This window comes from Mesocricetus auratus, unplaced genomic scaffold (assembly GCF_017639785.1).
Source record: "Mesocricetus auratus isolate SY011 unplaced genomic scaffold, BCM_Maur_2.0 Super-Scaffold_100028, whole genome shotgun sequence".
Classification (NCBI taxonomy): domain Eukaryota; kingdom Metazoa; phylum Chordata; class Mammalia; order Rodentia; family Cricetidae; genus Mesocricetus; species Mesocricetus auratus.
This window is the reverse complement of record NW_024429209.1, coordinates 9,845,325-9,863,307: the sequence shown is the minus strand read 5'-3', so window position 1 is coordinate 9,863,307 and position 17,983 is coordinate 9,845,325. Positions and strand designations below refer to the sequence as shown.

Genomic DNA, 17,983 nt, shown 5'->3' with positions numbered 1-17,983 from the left:
TTATCTTGTAAACACGAGGACCTGAGTTCAATTCCCAGAACCCACATATAAAACCTGGATGTAGAATCACATGCTTATTTAACATGCACGGATGTTTTCTCAGCATGTATTTCTGTGCACCACATTTGCATCTTGTGCCTTTGGAGGCCAGAAGAGGAAGTTGGATTTCCTGGAACTGGAGCTATAGACAGTTGTGAGCCACCATGTGGGTGCTGGGAATTGAACCCTGGTCCTCTTGGGAAGCAGTCAGTGCTCTTCACCAACTAGCCATCTCCCTAGCCACTGGCAAATGCTTCAAATCCCAGTGATGAAGACAAGCAGATCCTCAGGGTTTGCTGACCACTAGCCTAGCCTAATCCATGAACTCCATGTCAGCGAGAGACCTCATCTCCAGAGACAAGGTGGATGATACCCTGGGAACAATACAAGAAGCCATTCTCTGCCCTCCTTGGGCATCAGCACATATATACTACATACACACGTGCAACCTTCCACATGCAAATGCGAATACACACACACATTCACACACACACACACACACAGGGGTGGGGTAGGGCAGGATTGAACTTCTACCACAGCCTTTCAAAGAAAATCACCTCCCTGAGCTTCAGTTTCCTTACCTATGTGATAGGAGATTATCTATAAAGTTTAACCTCTTCACAGGACAACTGAAAAGGAAGCATTCTTATGCACTGTGAACACCCCAGACTATCCTTATTCTAACACTAAGGGAAAAAGACACCAGTACAAGGACTTAGAAAACATACATGCCATTTATTTTGTTGGATAAACTTAGGTTAAAACACACAGGAGTAGGAGCTGTTATTGAGGGTTTTTTTTGACCTCTTGGGCAGTAATGGTGGGATTTGGGGATCAGGAAGGTGCAGACTAGTCTGATGGGGTACAGCCTGCCTTATGAATGCTTGGTGTGAAGTTCATGATTCCTATTTACCAGGGCAGGTAACAGAGTTCTAGCAAAGGCAACTGGGGTGGTTATCACAAGAAACAGAGGACTGTCACTTCTGATCCTCCCTTCTCTTGTGTCCACTCTCAGGAAAGCCTCCTGAATTCTGGAAGATTCTGAGAGTTCCCTGAAGAAAGGAGGGTGGTCTCAGGAAAAAACTGTAGTACCCACCCTTATCTGTCTCCAGCTTGTACTTAGTCCATCATATTATGTATTAGGACCAAAACTCAGAAGAAAAAAAAACTCCAACATAGTGTCCTCAGCTTATAGTCAGAAGAGTAAACTTTTCTTATTTCACATTTCCCATATTGTAATAGTTATTAATGCGGAATGGATTTCTTCTTCGGAAAGGATGGATTGGGGCAATGACTGAGCCCTGCTCCAGGAGACTGCTACCACTGAAAGCCAACATACCTACTCCTCTCATGAACATCACTGGGGATGGAGGGACAAAGAGTGGGTAAGACAACGTCCAGAAGGAGTCCAGCTGCCCTGTTTCATGCAAAGCAGTTTGAACAATCTTTCTGGAATTCCTGGGAGCACTGGAGTGAGGATGGCCAAGAAAGGTTTGAGGGCTCTGAGCATGGAAAAGTCTATCCAGAGACCCAGGGCTTGGCTTGAGGGATTAAGGACAACTCATCCTGACCATCCTGGACTGTGGGTATCTTTTTCTTTAAGTAGGTGTCCTTGGACTCCTCCATACCCTTTTGCAGAGGACCTGGCACTAAAGCTGGCATTTCTGGACACTGGGGTGCTAGATCCACCCATTCAGAAGGGTCAGCCTTGATGGACTGTGGTATTCAGTCTCTTAGTCCATTCCTCCCATTTATCACACCTCCAGTCGTGGAAACATTCCTTTTATTCCCATTGGTCAGTGGCACTTTGTAGGGGCCACTCATAGCCATCAAGAGTCAGGCAGGGGCTAAACGCTGACTGGTGGGGATTAGCAGTTCCAGAATGTGCCCTGAATGTAGCTCCTCAAGCAAGCCTGACCCAGGCTTCCTTATCCCTCTCCTGCCCCTCACCCACACCATCTCAGCCCTAGATGGCCAGACTAGGCCTGTCCTTCTAGGAAGCACACCCTTGCTGCTCCTTACTCACACTCGGGGAGAGGAGAGGAAAAAGAGGCCCGGAGTCATGAATCCACTTCTCTTCTCAGCAAAGAGGATTCTTGACATCCCAAGGCCTTGAGAACACCCTCTAGCTGGCCAGTTATGGAAAGAGCAAGCCTCTAGAGTGGACACCAGTAAAGGATGAGGAAATCTCTGACTTCCATCACAGGGGAGACAAGAGCTTCCTATGAGGCCTTTAAGATCCTCTACTTTCACCTTCTAAAGATTCTATGAGATGGTGGATGTCGAATGCCTACGTGTCATCCGCGAGTACAGAAGAGCTTGACACGCCCTGGGGAGAACTCTGACCCATCCCTTTGTCTCACTCCTACTCTGGCCTCCTAGCTCCCTCTCAGCAGTCCGACCTCTGAAGGATGCTGTCTTCATCTTCTGACAGGCCCACACTGCAGCTACTCCCAACTTCAGTCTAGCACTCAAGGTTCCAAGGTCCCCAATGTGTGCCCTATCTCAACTTCTTGGAAACTGATTTCTTAATTGTCTCACTCACGTGCTGTTCCTTGCTTCCGGGCCTCTGTTCGGGCTCGCCTCCTGCAAACTGGTCTGTGTCATCTGCTGTGCTAGCCAGAAGCCCACCTTCCCTGTCAAAGGAGAGGCAGAGCTTGCCTCTTTCTAGATGCCTCCCCATGGCTCCCAACCTCTCTCCACATTCTGTTGCGATTGTCACCCTTGGATGACTCTCTGCTGTACAGAACCATAAGGCTTATCGCTCCAACGTTACAGCCTAGTGCTGGAGGGAAGAATCATGGTGGTGTTGGCAGAGGGGGGATGATGACTCCTACCTACCCTCTGTCTCACCTGAGTCAGTGCTTACAGAAGGTTCTCAGAATGAATGGGGAAATGGTTGCCACATCTTCCTCAGCCTCCGGGAGGCGGCTTTGGAGAAGTCAGAATGGCCGAGGAAGAGAACAATGGAGGATGGGATAGAGGGTCACCTGAGATCAGATCGTCACAGCAGAAGAGGGGAGTAACACACTACAAGCTGCCTCAGCCTCAGAAGCTTTGTATCCAGACCCCCTAACCAGCACCAGGAAGGAAGAGGCCCCAGCAGGGGGAGGAGAAGGGAGTTGTGTTTGAACAAGGTCCTGCAGCGACTGCAGACAGTCATCCTTCAGGGGCGAAGAAGCTGAGGGAAGATACGGATAAAGATGAAGACAGTGGCTTCAACTTGGGAAAAATAGTCCAGGCATTGGAAACCTTCCCAGCCAGGGTCTCCTCAAGGCAAAGCCCTGCCCTCCAAGGTGTGGGGTCAGGGGTGGCGATGCGTGTGCACTCAGCCCGTGTTTCTGGCCCCCGCGCCCTTTCCATGGCTGCTCTGGGACTGGCCCTCTTGTCACGTCTTCTTTGCGGTGACTTAAGTTGCACGTGAGCCAGCAGAACCCCCGACCCCCAGCGGCTTGCTAGATGACTTCTTGCTTGGTGATTGTTGGTTGGGGAATGGCAGAGGGAGGCTTGACGATGGTGGCAATGGCTCCTGGCAGGAGCTTGTAGGGTTCAGACCCCGAGCCACTGGGTGGTGATGGCTGCGGGGTCTCAGGAGTGGCTAAAACAAGAAAGAGATAGAGATTGCTCAAAATTCCAGCCTTTGTGGGAATAACTGAAGAGCCCTGGGGAAGCTCTCCCACCTGCCGAGACAATTATATAACATAAGACGATGGACCTAGTCCCTAAGGTTGTTACGGCTCAAACATCTAGGAATTCCAGACCCTAAAATCTATGTTCTATGGGGCCCTACCATCCATCTGTCCGCCATTTGATATGGAGGCTCAGGCTTTCCCCAAACCAGGGTCCAGGTGTGACTGTTCCCAAAGGCAATATGACATGTGATAAATGTACTAATTTGGAAGAAAGAGCAGCAATTGAGGCCCTGGGCTAATGGCTAAAACTGGCATTTCTTCAATATTTAGGAGAAGAGTAACACAAATGAAAAGGCTTCATTCCCGTTACAGGTTGGGTGAGAGACTTTCACCTGCATGCCTGCTTTCATTTAGTAGACTACTACAAAATCCCTTTCACCCCAGTGGCCACCTCATCTCATTGATGATCCTGTTCTGTGAAGAGCTTGGCCCAATGACCAACTCAGCCACTGGAGATTTCCCCTCAGATGGTGGCCTAGTACAGCGGCAGTCCTACTTAATTGCCAGTCTTTTTCAGCTGTCCAAAGGGTGGTCACGTCCATCTGGGCAGCCTATTTCAGTGAACACTTTCACCTAGTGAACGATTCCATCTTATGGAATTTTCAGCCAACAAACATTCTCGATGGTCCCCTCACCTAGTGGATTGCCTCATTCAGTAGATTGTCGGTCATTTAGCTGAATACCCCGCCTCACTGAATAAACTGCTTTAACCCACAGCCTCCCTCTATTCCTTATTCCGAAACACAGAGAAGTATGTCCCTGGTCCCACCTTCTAGACACAATCTTCTCCTGACTCCCTTCTTAGACCCATCTGTATCCCTTATAGGGTAGAACCCAGGTTGCCCACCTGCCTGCCCCCTGGGTCGGGGCCACTCACACATCTGTCCATTGCTGAGGTGAGAGGGCATCGTGTTGGCAACTATGACATTGGTGCCCATGTGTTCCTGCATCAGGTGAGGGTGCAGGGGATGGTGGGCATGGGGTGCATCGCTGGCAGACCCTGTAGATAGAAATGAGGGCATCCGTCAGGACCGGAAGTCTTGGAAAAGGACCACAGCCTTGCAGCACCATTTTCCTCAGTAAGGCAGTCAGGCTACTCGTCATGACCAAGTGTCTCTTGGGCACTTATTATGGGGTTCAAAGTCACCATCTCAAGCCAACCTCAGCTCTGGCCCAGCTACCCTTCAGGGGGGAGCATTAGCAAAGGTTTGTCCTTTGTATCTCTGCCTCATCACTTACTCTGTGATACTCCGCCAACCCGGTTTCCATGCTCTGAACCCTCCGACGCTGCACTCAACAAGAGGATCGAGACCCTGCCTGCTTCCACGCCTCCCTCTCTCCTACTCCTTCACTGATTTCTAACTTCATCCCTTCCCTGCACTCCTCCCCTCCCTTTCTCTTTCCTTCCCTTCTCTTCCTCCCCCCCTCCCCTCATTTAACACCATTGTACCCTGTCTTCCAGAAAACATACCTTTTCTTGGATTCTATAGTTTTCTTGCTTTTCTCCCATGCCCCTGGCTGGTCTTTTCTAAAACCTCCCGTGACACACCTCTTTTGACTGCTATTGCTAGAAAGGCCAAGGCTGCTTCCCCTCTATTGCTGGGCTACCCACTCACGTACTTAACGGTCGTGATAGCCCAGTTTGGATATCTAACCCGGCTCCTGTGTCAAGTCCAGGATGGATCTTCTGGGTCATCTACTCACCACTCTAGACCCAGATTCAGGTCTTTCCCCATCTTCCTTGTCAATAAATTATTCCACCACTGTTTCCAACACTCAGAGCAAACATTCGGACTTGATCCTTTGCTTTTTCCTCTTCTGTCACTCCCTGCTTCAGCACCTGCTGAATCCAGAGTCTCCTCCTCCTCTGCCTGCTCCACTCCCACGGTCTAAGCCACCATTGTCTCAGATGGTAGGACGAGTACCATTCCTGGTGCTCCAACCGCTCCCTGCCCCCTTCAACTCACTAGTGACCCCTAGTCAGACTGGCTTGTTTACACTTTTACTTTAATTTCCAGCCTCTTTACAAAAGTTGCAGAGAGAATAAAATACAATTGCCCCCTTTCCTTCCTATCCCTCCCTCCCTTTCTTTCCTTCCTTCCTTCTTTCCTTCCTTCCTTCCTCCTTCCTTCCTTCCTCCTTCCCTTCCCTCATTCTTCTCTTCCAAAGTCTCCCTGTATTTCCCAGGCTGCCTCACAAATTCATGGCCCTCCTGCCACAGCCTCCCTGTTGGAATTACACAGGTTTGCTCCTATATAAAATTCCTTTTTTTTTTTCAAATCAGGGTTTCTCTATGTAGCCCCTAGCTGTCCTAGAACTCTTAGACCAGTCTGGCCCTGGAACTCAGAACTCAGAGATCTACCTGCCTCTGCCTTCCAAGTGCTGAGATTAAAGTCACGGACCATCACTGCCCAGCCTAAACCCAAATTTTTGATTCTGGCCCATCAAGCCCTGTTAATGACTTGGTTTTTAGTTCATTTCCACCTTCATCTCCTCCAGCTATCCCATCTCACACATGAATCTTACCTCAGAGCCTGGAACAAATGACTTCTGCTTAGAATGTTGTCCAAGATTTTAAAATCTAGTAGTTTGTACCCATCGGTCTTAGACACCACTTCAGGGAGAGGGAGGCATCAATTGGTCGACTCATTTTCAGGCCCTCACATGACCTGTCTATTTTTTTTTTGCTGTTCTTTTGGTTATTGTCTGTTTCCATGGTATTCTTTCCTCCTTACAACAGTCGTTGACTGACTCATGCTAGAGCCTTTTATTTATTTGTTTATTTTGCTATTCATTTGGTTATTGTCTGTTTCCATGGTATTCTTTCCTCCTTACAACAGTCGTTGACTGACTTGTGCTAGACCCTCAGCATCTGAACAAATGGACCTCTGTCCTTATCTCTATTTTTTTTCCTGGTGAGAAACCAAGGTCTCACAGACAAAGACAGATTGTCCAAGGCTCCCACTAAAGAAACAGTGGAGTCTAGAGGCCAGCTAGGTTCATGAGAAGCCTGACTCAAGAGACAGCATTGCAGATCTACAAAGAGATGGCGCCCCTACCCCCACGCTCCGCCCCCCACCCCCACCCCTGGGCTGCAGACCTCCTAGCAGCATCTCTTGCAGCAGGTTGTCGATCTTGGCCATGCCAAAGAGCTTGATGAACTGGATCTGTTCGATCATCTGCCAGGTGATGCTCTGCAGGGTCGGCAACAGTAGCAGAAGTTCACCAAACCGGCCCCGAGAGTCGTACTGGCGGTCGTTGATGTAGTCCTCCAGGCTCACCTGTACCTGCGACCTCAGCCGCTTGATCTTGCCCGGGTCACTTAGCCCCTTGGCATCTGCAGTGGGAGAGGTGGTCAGGAAGGGTCCAAATCTCCTAGCTTGTAGGCCCCAATTGGGCAGCTTATTGATCTTGGAACATAGGGAGTCTTTAGAAACTTAACTTATTAATGATTTTATTTATTTTTATTTTGTGTGCATTGGCATTTTACCTACATGTACATCTGTGTGGGGGTGTCAGATCACCTGGAACTGGAGTTACAGACAACTGTGAGATACCATGTGGGTGCTGGGAATTGAACCCAGGACGTCTGGAAGAACAGCCAGTGCTCTTAACTGCTGAGCAATCTCTCCAGTTCCATGAAGACAGGGAATCTTAACCAGTGCTGGGACAAGAATTTTGGGTCCTCAACAGCTAGCTTACTCCAGAACAAATAGTGGTCTCCTAGACCCAGGCAGAAATAGATACTAAGCCTGGTACCGCATGTTATAATCTCGATTCTCTTTTAAATTTCCTCATGCTATACTAGAGATCAAACCCAGTGTCTTGCACACACAAGGCAAATGCTCTTCTGTTGAGAGCCCCAGTCTCTCCTGGTCTCAGGGAAGGGGAAATAAGGAAGACTTGGCCAGCTCATGCAACTAGTTGCTGGAAGGACCATGATGTGAACTTGGGGCTCCTGGCTCACAGAGGAGGTTCCACCATCTAGAACCTGCGATTGTACACCTGTCACTGAGCAGTGACCACCTGCCCAGCCTCGAGCTTTGCACAACAGGACTGGAACTAGACTCTCACTCTCTGGTAAATGGGGAGTTGCAGGCAGAAAGACCATGAATTTGAAAAACATATATAAATTAATGGCTCTACAAGTCTATGCTCTACAAGTTCCTAGTTGTGTGGCTTGCTTGAGTCAATCAGTCTCTCTACATTTCCATCTTCTCCTTATTTGAAAATGGGGTGAAGATGGTTCCTATCTCACAGGTATCATGTCGCATATAATCTGCATAAAATGTTTAAAACTATGCACCTGGGAGTCCTCAATAAACGATAGTCATTTTCCTCTTGGCTGCTTTTATTGCTAGAGGTCATCTCTGAAATCAGGGACTAGCACCAAGGACAGCGCCTAGTGCCCATAGGATCCACACTCCAGCAGGTAAAACCAAAGATAATGAGAAATAAAGCAGGCTTTGTATAAAGATTTGACTACAGACATACCATGCAAACTCAGAAACAAGAGTCAACACAGTCAACAGGGAGAGGACAGAGAGAACCTGAAGAGAGAAGATGCAACATCCTTGTTCCAACAACTGAAGGGTAGAAGATGCTGCCCATAGCTGACAGGACAAGAAACAAAGTATACTGCTGAAAGCGCCAGAGGTAATCAACAAGAGACAGGACAACATTAACAATGGAGGATGGGAGAAAGGATGTTAAGGATGATGGAAAAGAAGGAAGATGGAAAAGGTAAAACCCAGGCTTTTGCCAGGTGGATCTCTGTGAGTTCGAGGCCAGCCTGGTCTACAAGAGCTAGTTCCAGGACAGCCTCCAAAACCACAGAGAAACCTTACCTTGAAAAACAAAAACAAACAAACAAACAACCCAGGCTTTTGTAGTCTGTGCCCTGTAAAGTGCTTCCTTCCTGGGAACCCTAGTCTGCCTGGTCTACTCAGTGGGGTTGATGAAAATGACTTCTGGTTGTCATGATAATGCAAGAGATTGTGAGCCTATAAGGAACGTGACAGCAGGTCTGGGCATGTGAATGACAGATTAGGAGATGTGGATGGTACCTGGGTCGAAGAAGATGATGGCTTTGAGGCAGGCATACTCATTGTCATCGATCTGCAGCTCCTGGAAGGGCAGGACCAGCTCATCGAGGATGCGAACGGACACTCGGCTCATCTCTGCTAGCTCCGGGCAGTGCCGAGGGACGATGTAGTCATTGCCTGGATAGGTGGAGGGGAGAAGATGGGTCTGTTGCCTTGGTTGTCCCCTATCACCCCTGTTGTGCTTTGCAGTTAAGAGTGTTCCTAGGAGAAGCTACCGGATCACCAAGCCCATTTTACAAATCAGAAATCTGAGGCCACTGGAGGAAGGTGAATGCCTGAAGTTCTGGGTAAGCTAGGAACTTGACTTTTTCAGAGACCTTTCATGTTCCCCAAACTCCTTTTACCTGCATGACTCAATATGAAGGAAAGCCAAGGCCCACTTGGGAGGCACTAAAGTGTCAAGGTTAAGGGACAGATTCCAGAACTGGGTCAACCCATCTGAATGGTTCTGCCACTTATGGCTGGGTGTGATTAGGTAACTTATTTGTGACTCAGTTTCCTCATCTATAAAAATGGGAATATCTAACAACTATTTTGGGATTGTTGTATTGAAAGAGGTCATGAACATTTGTCTGGTGGCTAGCATAGTCCTTGACATATAGGGTACCTTACACAAGCATTCCAAATAATAAGTATTTCCTAAAGGCCCAGGCAACATGGTCTAGGGGCTGAACCATTCCTAGCCACCTTTTGTTTCAACCCTGCAAAGAACTTTAAAATGTACTCAAAATTCCAGGGACAATGGATTACTCTCTAACTGGATGCCTAGGAGCCCCCCCCCATGCCTTTATTTCCTACATCTGAGTCGGGGAATCACCTGAGAGCTGGGTTCTGTAGCCTCATACTTTGGTCAAGTCTAAGAACAGGCCTGGGCTACATTTGTTTTAATTTTGCTGTGGTGCTGGGAATGGACATGTGCTCTACCATTGAGCTGTACCTCCAGGCTCCCCTTAAAGGTTTTCCTAAATTGCATTGTGTTTATTTATTTATGTTGGGGGAGCAGTCTGTGTGTCTCAGTGTGCACGTGGAGGTCAGTGCACAATCACGGGAGATGGTTTTCTCTTTCCACCACATGGGTCCCTAGGCTTGAACTCAGGTTGTAAGTCTTGGCAACAGGTACTGTTCCCATCTGAGCCATCTTGCCAGTCCAAGGTATTGCTAGTGCACTCCCAACTGATAGTTGTTAGATTTTTTAAAATATTTTTTAAAATTTTAGTTGAAGATAGGATCATGTTAGATTTCTTAGGCTGACCTGAGCCCTCTACATAGTCTACCCAAACATGTCTTGACCTTGTAAACTTCCTGTCTCAGCTTCCTAGATAGCTGGGATTACAGGCTTGCAACAGCATATCCAATTTGGGATGTTTCCGATCTTCCAGCCTGGTCCCTGTGTGTTACTATGGAGATACTCTTCCCTTGTGGGTGTACCAAGCTGGGTTCCATCCCCCAATCTCTGTCTGGGACCAGCAGCCTCCTCACCTAGAAGCAGCACGTCCTTGAACACCATGGATCTCTTGGTGGCTCCGAGCAGTAGATGCTCACCGGCATGGGCTCTGAGCAGGGCCACCTGGAAGAGAGACGAGGTAAAGTCTAGCATCTGCACCCCAGGAAGGTTGCTCAGAGTCAGATCAGTGGCCTTGGCAAGGCAGCTCTATGTCCCTTCTGCCTTTACTTACCTGAGCCCCCAAAAATACACCACAAAACCTCTGCCTTCCTCCCACGACAGATGATGCAAGGACTATGGGAAGGATTCTACAGAGACCAGGGAGGTGGAAGCATGTACTCTCCAAACCAGGGCACTTCCTGTTCACTCTGCTCTTGAACCGGTGTGTCTATCTTTGGGGAAAGAGCTGTGCCCTGGCCTCATCAGGGCATAAACCACACATGATGTGCATGCCTTAGACCAGATCCTCAAAAGGGTGTCAGCTTGTGCTCGATGTTTTAAAACTGTGGGTTCCAAGTTCCTACCAGTGTGCCAACTGCAGGGAACTCTAGGGAAAGTCATAGTCCTGGTTTCAACTGCCAGTGACTGATTCTATACAATGAGCAGGACCTGGGGTATACAGGCAACAAGCTTCCCTGATGATTCCAAAGCTCCAGTGAGTTTGGGAAGTCCCTGATGCTAAAGATCTCCACAGAGTCCGTACTGCTGTAAGAATCTGGGATTTTCAGAGACTATACATGAGCGCCCACATTGATGTTCTTACAATGTGCTCATGCCAAATAAAGGGTGTCGCCAAGCCCTGTCTTTTTGTGGTAGTCTGTGAAGACTGAAGTTGGAGGCCAAGTCTGGCTGCCTCACGGGACATTGTGCTCTAGAGCCATTGGTCTTAGTGCTTGTGTGAAGACCAAAGAATGGCAGCAGGCTGGTGGCCCCAGGGATCTGTGTGCTCTGTGGGAGGCTGCAGATAGCAAGCCATGCTGGGACCGTCAGGGACTGCTCTGTGCTCATTCACTGGATTGCTCATTCATTTAGTTGTCAAATGTTAGATGCCTACAATGTGTCATTCTTTAAAAAAATGTATTTGTGTGTGTGTGTGTGTGTGTGTGTAGGGCAGAGAACAGCGATTCTCTCCTTCCACCCTGGGGGTCCTAGGAATCAGCCTCGACAGCAAGCCCCTGTATCTGTTGAACCACTGCACCGCCCCTCCTAGATACTCCTTCAGACGGTGTGGGAACACAACAGTCTCTGAGCTCATAAACTGCCAGGCTGAGAGAGTCGGGGGAAAGGGGTGATAAAGTAGGCAAGGAAATAGAGGGGGACGGTGCTGCAGTGGGCAAGTGAAGGGGAAGAGAAGAGGGAGAGAAAGAGGGGGAGGGAGAGCAGTGAGACGAGAGGTTGCGTGGATGGGAAAGCAGGGTAAACCTCTCTAAAGAGGTGACTTGCTGGGCAGCCCAGAGGATCCTCAGAACACAGCGAACACACAGATCTTTAGTGAGACAAGTGAAGGGAAGAAATGAGAGGGGAATGAGTGAGGGAAAGTTTGGAGGTGAAAGAACAATAGGAAGGGATACGGAAGATGTTAATCACGGAGCATTCTGCCTGGAAGGCGCTGTAGTGCTCTCAACCATTAGTTCTGTGGCTCTCAGACTGCAGAACAGAGGACTGAGTCAAATCCCAGCCTGGTGGCCAATGTGCACTGGGCTTTAAGCCAATCCCTTTCTCTCCTATGCCTTAGATCCCTTATCCAGTCAGACCTGGCCTTCCAGATCCAGGAACTGGCTATCCAGGTATAACAAGAAAATGGTCCCTGTAACAAGTCCCTTGGAAGGCCATGTCCCCAAATCTCACAGGTAGCCTCAGCATGCTAGGCAGTATGGTCTCCTTATGTACCATGACTAGGTTCCCAGATGCAACCCTCAGACATGACAGCTGTGGGGTATGGACAGGCAAGGAAGCATTAATGATTGGCCCGTGTTACTGGCCACCCATCACTGCTCTCAGAGAATGCTCCGAGCCCCAGCCAGGGAGGTTTGGGTGGGAAATGGAGGTTAACAATTGCTCAGCTTGGGGGTATCTTGTTGTCCAGCTAAGTTCCTGGGAAGGAACAGGGGGGGTTAAACATTAATTCAGGCTCTCCAGCAGAGGGACAGGGCTGAAGCACGAGGAGGAGTGGGAGAAGGCAGGGGCAGCTTGGACACGATCCCTGACTGTCAGCGCTCCAAAGGAGAGATGTGTGTCTGAGTCCAGATCAAGAGAAGGCCAAGGAGCAGACAAGCCAGTGTTGACCTAGAGTGCCTCATGGTGTTTTTAATAGGTGTTTAAAGAGGCATGGGAGGACCGGATTCTGCAGAGAGGAACAACCACGGGACTGCACAACTTTTCGGAAGCACCGAGACTGTATGCCACAGGTGTGGTGGCCCACACCTTTAATCCCAGCATGCGGGAGGCAGAGGCAGGCGGATCTCTGTGAGTTTGAGACCAGCCTGGGCTACACAGAGAAACCCTGTCTCAAATGGAAAAACAATCCCCAAACAAATAATAGCAAGACTCAAGATGCTGCAATATCAAACTCATGGGCAAAGAGCTGGGGCTTTCATTGTCGGGAAGGCGAGTGATCCCTCCCCCTTATCCAGGCAGGGAAGATGTCCGGGGAGGCCAAGGGGAGTGTGTATTGGGAGCCATTGGATGGGGCATTTCAGAAACTCATCCATCCAAAGATGCGCACAGCTCTCCTACCCCCTGCACTTCCCCGCCCTCGACTCATTTTGGGACTCTGGAGAAGGTGCCTTGGAATATACAACGCTGACAGACCATGTTGGGGAAAAGCAGGAGACATCACACTGGGGCGGGCAGTGGAGTGCAGCTGAAATGCTGTTGCACCATCCTGGACTTTTCAAACAAGAACGGCCCCAGTTCTGACAACACTCCAGAGAGATAACTTCCACTTGGTAGATAAGAACACTGGGCCTTGGAGCAAAGTAATTCGCCCAAAATCTCCCAGAGCTTAGGCCAAATCTCCTGATCCCCGGTTTCAGATCCCTGTCAGCACCTCCAGGAATGCTGAATGATGCGCTGGTTCAGAGTCTGAACTTTGGATCCTCCCTGGCTGGTTCTAATCCCGGTTATGTTGGTTACTGGCTGTGTGACCTTGAGTAATTTACTTAACCTCTCTGTGCCCCGGTTTCCTCACCTGGAAGATGGGAAACATTCCTACTTAATAGCCCTTAGGGGGACTGAGTTAATATTTGTAGAGTGACTTAAATAGTTCTGGGAGCACATGAGTGCTATACATTTCATTGAATCAAATCATATCAGCTCAAGGTTATGTCTTTGGTAGGTCAACTGGACTCTGATGGCCCAGTGTCTACCTCTGCTCCCAGCACATGTGGCCTTACCTGGTCATCCAGAAGGAGCTCACAGAAGGCTGGGATGTACTTGGCCCACTCGACCAGAACCAGCAGCTGTTCCTTCATGGACTCACACACGTCTGTAATGTTGGCGATCTTCTTGGCCCGAATGTCGCCATTGATCCCAGAGATGGGAGAGGTGATCTGTGGGAGACAAGAAAATGCTGGGGATGGCAGGTTTTCCCTGAACTTCCTGTCCTTTGCACAGAGCCCATTCCCTAGGAAGTACCCTGTCTGTAACAGCTGGGCGTCATGTACTGCCAGGTCAGTAGGAAGCTCTGAGCACAGGGGCAGGGAGGACTCAGAAGCTGGGAGCACTCTGTTTGAACCATCCCCCACTGCCTACCCTGCTGCTTTCTCTTCTAGCTCCTCTGAGTCTCAGTAACTCCTTGGGTGTAAAAGAGGAAAAAGGCATCACCCTCAGCTCATATGTGAGGTCACCATGGCCCAGAGAGGCACTGTGACTTGCCTGAGGTCACGCAGCCAGAGGTTGCCTAAGCCCATTTGCTACCATGTTGCAATGATTACTTCTTTTTGGTTGGACTGCTCTTGAGCCCTCAAGGAGAGTAATTTGTGTGGCCTGTGAACAGGCCACTGAGATGAACTAGACAGTGCCCCCAGGGTGCCACACCTAGGCTCAAGTTCTATTTGTCACAAAACCAGTGTGCGGCATTGGGTTCAGTTTTCCTTCTTCGGTATCTGTGGCCTTTTCCGTGTGGGGCTCCAGGGTTTGGCAGGAGGAGGCTGAGGTAGAAGAAGTGAGGTCCCCCTGAAAGGGAGCCCGGGTAGGTGAGAGGGTCCCTTGGTACCTGCTGAGACAGGACCTCCGCCTGCAGGAGCGCATTGATGGACGGCAGGCTGCTGTCTTCGTAGCTTGACCTCCGCGTGCTGATCCGGTCCCGTTCATTTTGGACGGCTATGCGGAGGCAGAGAGAGGTAAGGAGGAGCACTGAGAGGAGGGAAGATGTTCCACTACACTTAAGGAGTTGGGAGATGTGGGAGGAGAAGGTTCAACCTGGACTGGGGCCGTCAGAGTGCTGCCGGTGGACATTTACCGTGTGTGTGTGTGTGTGTGTGTGTGTGTGTGTGTGTGTGTGTGTGTGTGTTTGAGCACGCATGTGCCATGGTGTGTGTGTGTAAGTCTGAGGACAAATTGTAGGCACTGGTTCTTTCTTTCTACCACGTGGGTCCCAGGAATGACCAAATTCAGGTTGTTGTCAGACTTGGTGGCAGATGTCCCACTGAGTCATTTTGCCTGTCACACGGGGGATCTCCTAACTCAGTTTGCAAAGCTTGTCACACACCAAAACATCCCACCTGCCCTATGTACAATAAGAAGGCTGAAGGAATGACAGGCCACCACCAGGGGCCGGTGAGTGATAACTCAGTGGAGAGCAGACCACAGTTTGAGCAGTACAGTGAGCATCTGCCACCATCCCGGATTCATGATCTCTGCCTGCAAGCCACTTCCCTTCCAAGCAAGCAATTCTTTTCTCCTGGTGACACAGAGATGACCCTGAGATTCCTGAATGCCAGACAGAAGTCCTGGGTTGGAACCTGGAGACCCAGCTGCCTTAGTGGACTGTCTGCTGGGAGGAACCCTGCTCTCTAGACTAACCTGGGATAAGAGGGGAAGGCAGTCTCTTTCCTTCCCACACCAGGAGCTCTCCAGAATCCAAGGACCAACGGCCTTGCCTCCCAGACCTCCAGCCACCATCCACCCCTGGCCAAGTGAGTACAGGCCTGAAGTATCAGACATCCTTTCACTGTCCCTCCTGTCCCCTGGAGTCTAAGGGGCCTCACTCACTGTGGAAGGAAGAGGAGGGCACGTGAGGCTGCAGAGTTCTCACTCTGTGATGACTAGAAAACCTTCCCCAGTCTCCCCATCTGTCTGAAACTCCGACCCCTCAGCCTGCTTCCTGCCTGTCTTCCATCTTGGGAACTGCAAGCAGTGTCTTCCCTGCACACAGACCCCCCCACTGGTTTATGGGTACACACACAGACCCCGACACTGGTTCAGGGGGATGCACACAGACCCCTACATTGGTTTATGGGTACACACACAGACACTCCCACACCCCCACACACACTGGTCCAGGGGATGCACACAGACCCCCCACACTGGTTCAGGGGGACGCACACAGACCCCCCCACTGGTCCAGGGGATGCACACAGACCCCACACACACACTGGTTCAGGGGGATGCACACAGACCCCACACACACACTGGTCCAGGGGATGCACACAGACCCCACACACACACTGGTTCAGGGGGATGCACACAGACCCCCCCACACTGGTTCAGGGGATGCACACAGACCCCCCCACACTGGTTCAGGGGATGCACACAGACACCCCCACATACACACTGGTTCAGAGTGACCTACTGTGATGCTCATCACACAGAAGACTGTGTTCTGCTCCCAGAGGCCCCACCACTCTCCCACGGGCTGGACCAGGCCCTCCTAGAGGTCCTGAGACCCGAGGCTCCTGGCTTTACCTTTGGGGTTGAACTGTTCTCAGGGGTCCCCCTAAACACATCCAGGTTGCAGATCACATTCTGCTCAGAATGGAGGTCCCACCATCCCATCAGGCTCCTTTGGACCCCTCCCCATCTCCCCATTACTATGTCCCTTTCACTCAGTCTGTTCCTGACACCTGCCTCTCCCTCTGTCTAGGTATCCACACAGACCACGAGTGTGCTCGGGGCCTTTGCCCAGCCATTCCTGATGCCTCATACCCCGTTTTCCATCACCTTCAATGGTTGGAGAATGACTCAGTGGTTAAGAGCACGTACTACTCCAGGACCTGAGTTTGGTTCCCAGAATTCGTATCAGATAGCTCACAAATGCTCTGCAGGAATCTGCACTCAAGTCTATGTCTGTAGACACACAATTAAAAATAAAGCAAGTCTTTAAAAGATAATGTCACCAGGCTAGCCTGGTCTGCATAGAGAGCTCCAGGACAGCCAGGGGGTATACAGAGAAACCCTGTCCCCCCAAAAAAGTTACCTCAGATGCTTTTTCAACCTCCTCTGACATAGCATAGTGCCCTAGGCTCTGCCCTCTTCTCCTGTTTGAAATTTCCCCGAGGTATCTATTGTAGCATTATTTGCTTAATTCTTTATTATCTAGCTCCAAAGCTCCCAAAAGCCAGACCTTCCTCTCTCTCTCTCTCTGTCACCCTGGCCACTAAAGCATATCCTGACACATAGTAGGTATGCAGTATATATGTGTGGAATGCAGATGTCACTGGATAAGACAGCATATGACTTCAAGGGACACTGACATTCCACTCTTCAGCTTCCTCTTGGTTTCAGAATGTTGAAATCTAGAGCCAGGAGTAGTGGCCTGTGCCTGTAATCCCATCATTTGGGAGACTGAGGCAGGAGGATATGGCAGCTTGGATCATAGATTTTGGGGCCTAGAAAGATGGCATAGTTGATGAGACAATGTATCACCACAGAGGATGCGAGTTGGTTCCCAGCACCCCCATCGTGGAGCTCACAGGCACCTGTAACTCCAGTTCCAGGGGATCCAACACCCTCTTCTTCCTTCTGAGTGTGTCTACTCGTTCCTGTGTGCACACACACACACACTCACACACACACACACACTAATAATTAATAACAGTAACAATAAATCTAAAAAAGAAAAGGAGAGAGAAAAGTGAGACTTTGTCACAAAAACGCAGAGACAGAAAAGTCAGGCAGCGTAGGACAGAAACCCCGAGGTATAGAAGCCCCCCCCCCCGCATGCTGCATCGGTTGTACCAGCCCGCCACACCCCTCCCTGGCAACGCAGCCTGCCCTGTCGCCTGCCCCCACTGGGCGCTGTGGGGAGGCGGGTGGAATGAAAGACTGTTGTCAGCAGCTGTGGGGAGAGCTCCTCAAGGTTAGCGTGGCCTTATCAGCGCCTGAGCGAGTTCAGTCACGGAATGATGTTTTCCTAATGTTTGCGCAGTATTAGCAGGGTCGGGGACCTAATGTAACTTCCATTGAATATTAACCGGCAGGACAGAGGCGGAGAGGACATGAGCCTGGCTTCCTAGAGAGCCCTGGGTGGGCCTGGGGGCTGAGCTGGGTTTGTGAGAAGGTCCTACAGGATGGGCCATGCTCCTACTGCACTTTTCGGTCTCTTTCTGATGCCAGGAGCTGGGCACTTTTGTCCTGGGTGTCCCTCTCCCTGACTTTAGCCACAGGACAGAATTTTCCACCAGCTGTTTGCTTGTTCGATAACACCCCCAGGCTCCCCCATCCCCAGTATTTGCCCTCCAGAGATGCCTCTGTGGCTTATC

General features: G+C 50.0%; 1 protein-coding gene across 4 annotated transcripts in view; it reads right to left on the bottom strand.

Annotated features, from left to right (window-relative positions):
- Window positions 1-754: 754 nt before the first annotated feature.
- Window positions 755-17,983, bottom strand: part of Hnf4a (hepatocyte nuclear factor 4 alpha) — a 61,019-nt gene continuing 43,790 nt past the window's right edge. For 3 of the 4 annotated variants that reach the window (XM_040732843.1, XM_040732844.1, XM_040732841.1), the window contains exons 4-10: window positions 14,497-14,603; window positions 13,676-13,831; window positions 10,316-10,403; window positions 8,798-8,953; window positions 6,832-7,068; window positions 4,579-4,731; window positions 755-3,637 (exon numbers count right to left, since the gene is read on the bottom strand). In XM_040732843.1, coding sequence (XP_040588777.1) covers window positions 3,495-3,637; window positions 4,579-4,731; window positions 6,832-7,068; window positions 8,798-8,953; window positions 10,316-10,403; window positions 13,676-13,831; window positions 14,497-14,603 — 1,040 coding nt within the window. In that variant the 3' untranslated portion in view covers window positions 755-3,494. The remainder of the gene's footprint in view (window positions 3,638-4,578; window positions 4,732-6,831; window positions 7,069-8,797; window positions 8,954-10,315; window positions 10,404-13,675; window positions 13,832-14,496; window positions 14,604-17,983) is intronic. The other variant, XM_040732842.1, reaches the window with a different exon arrangement.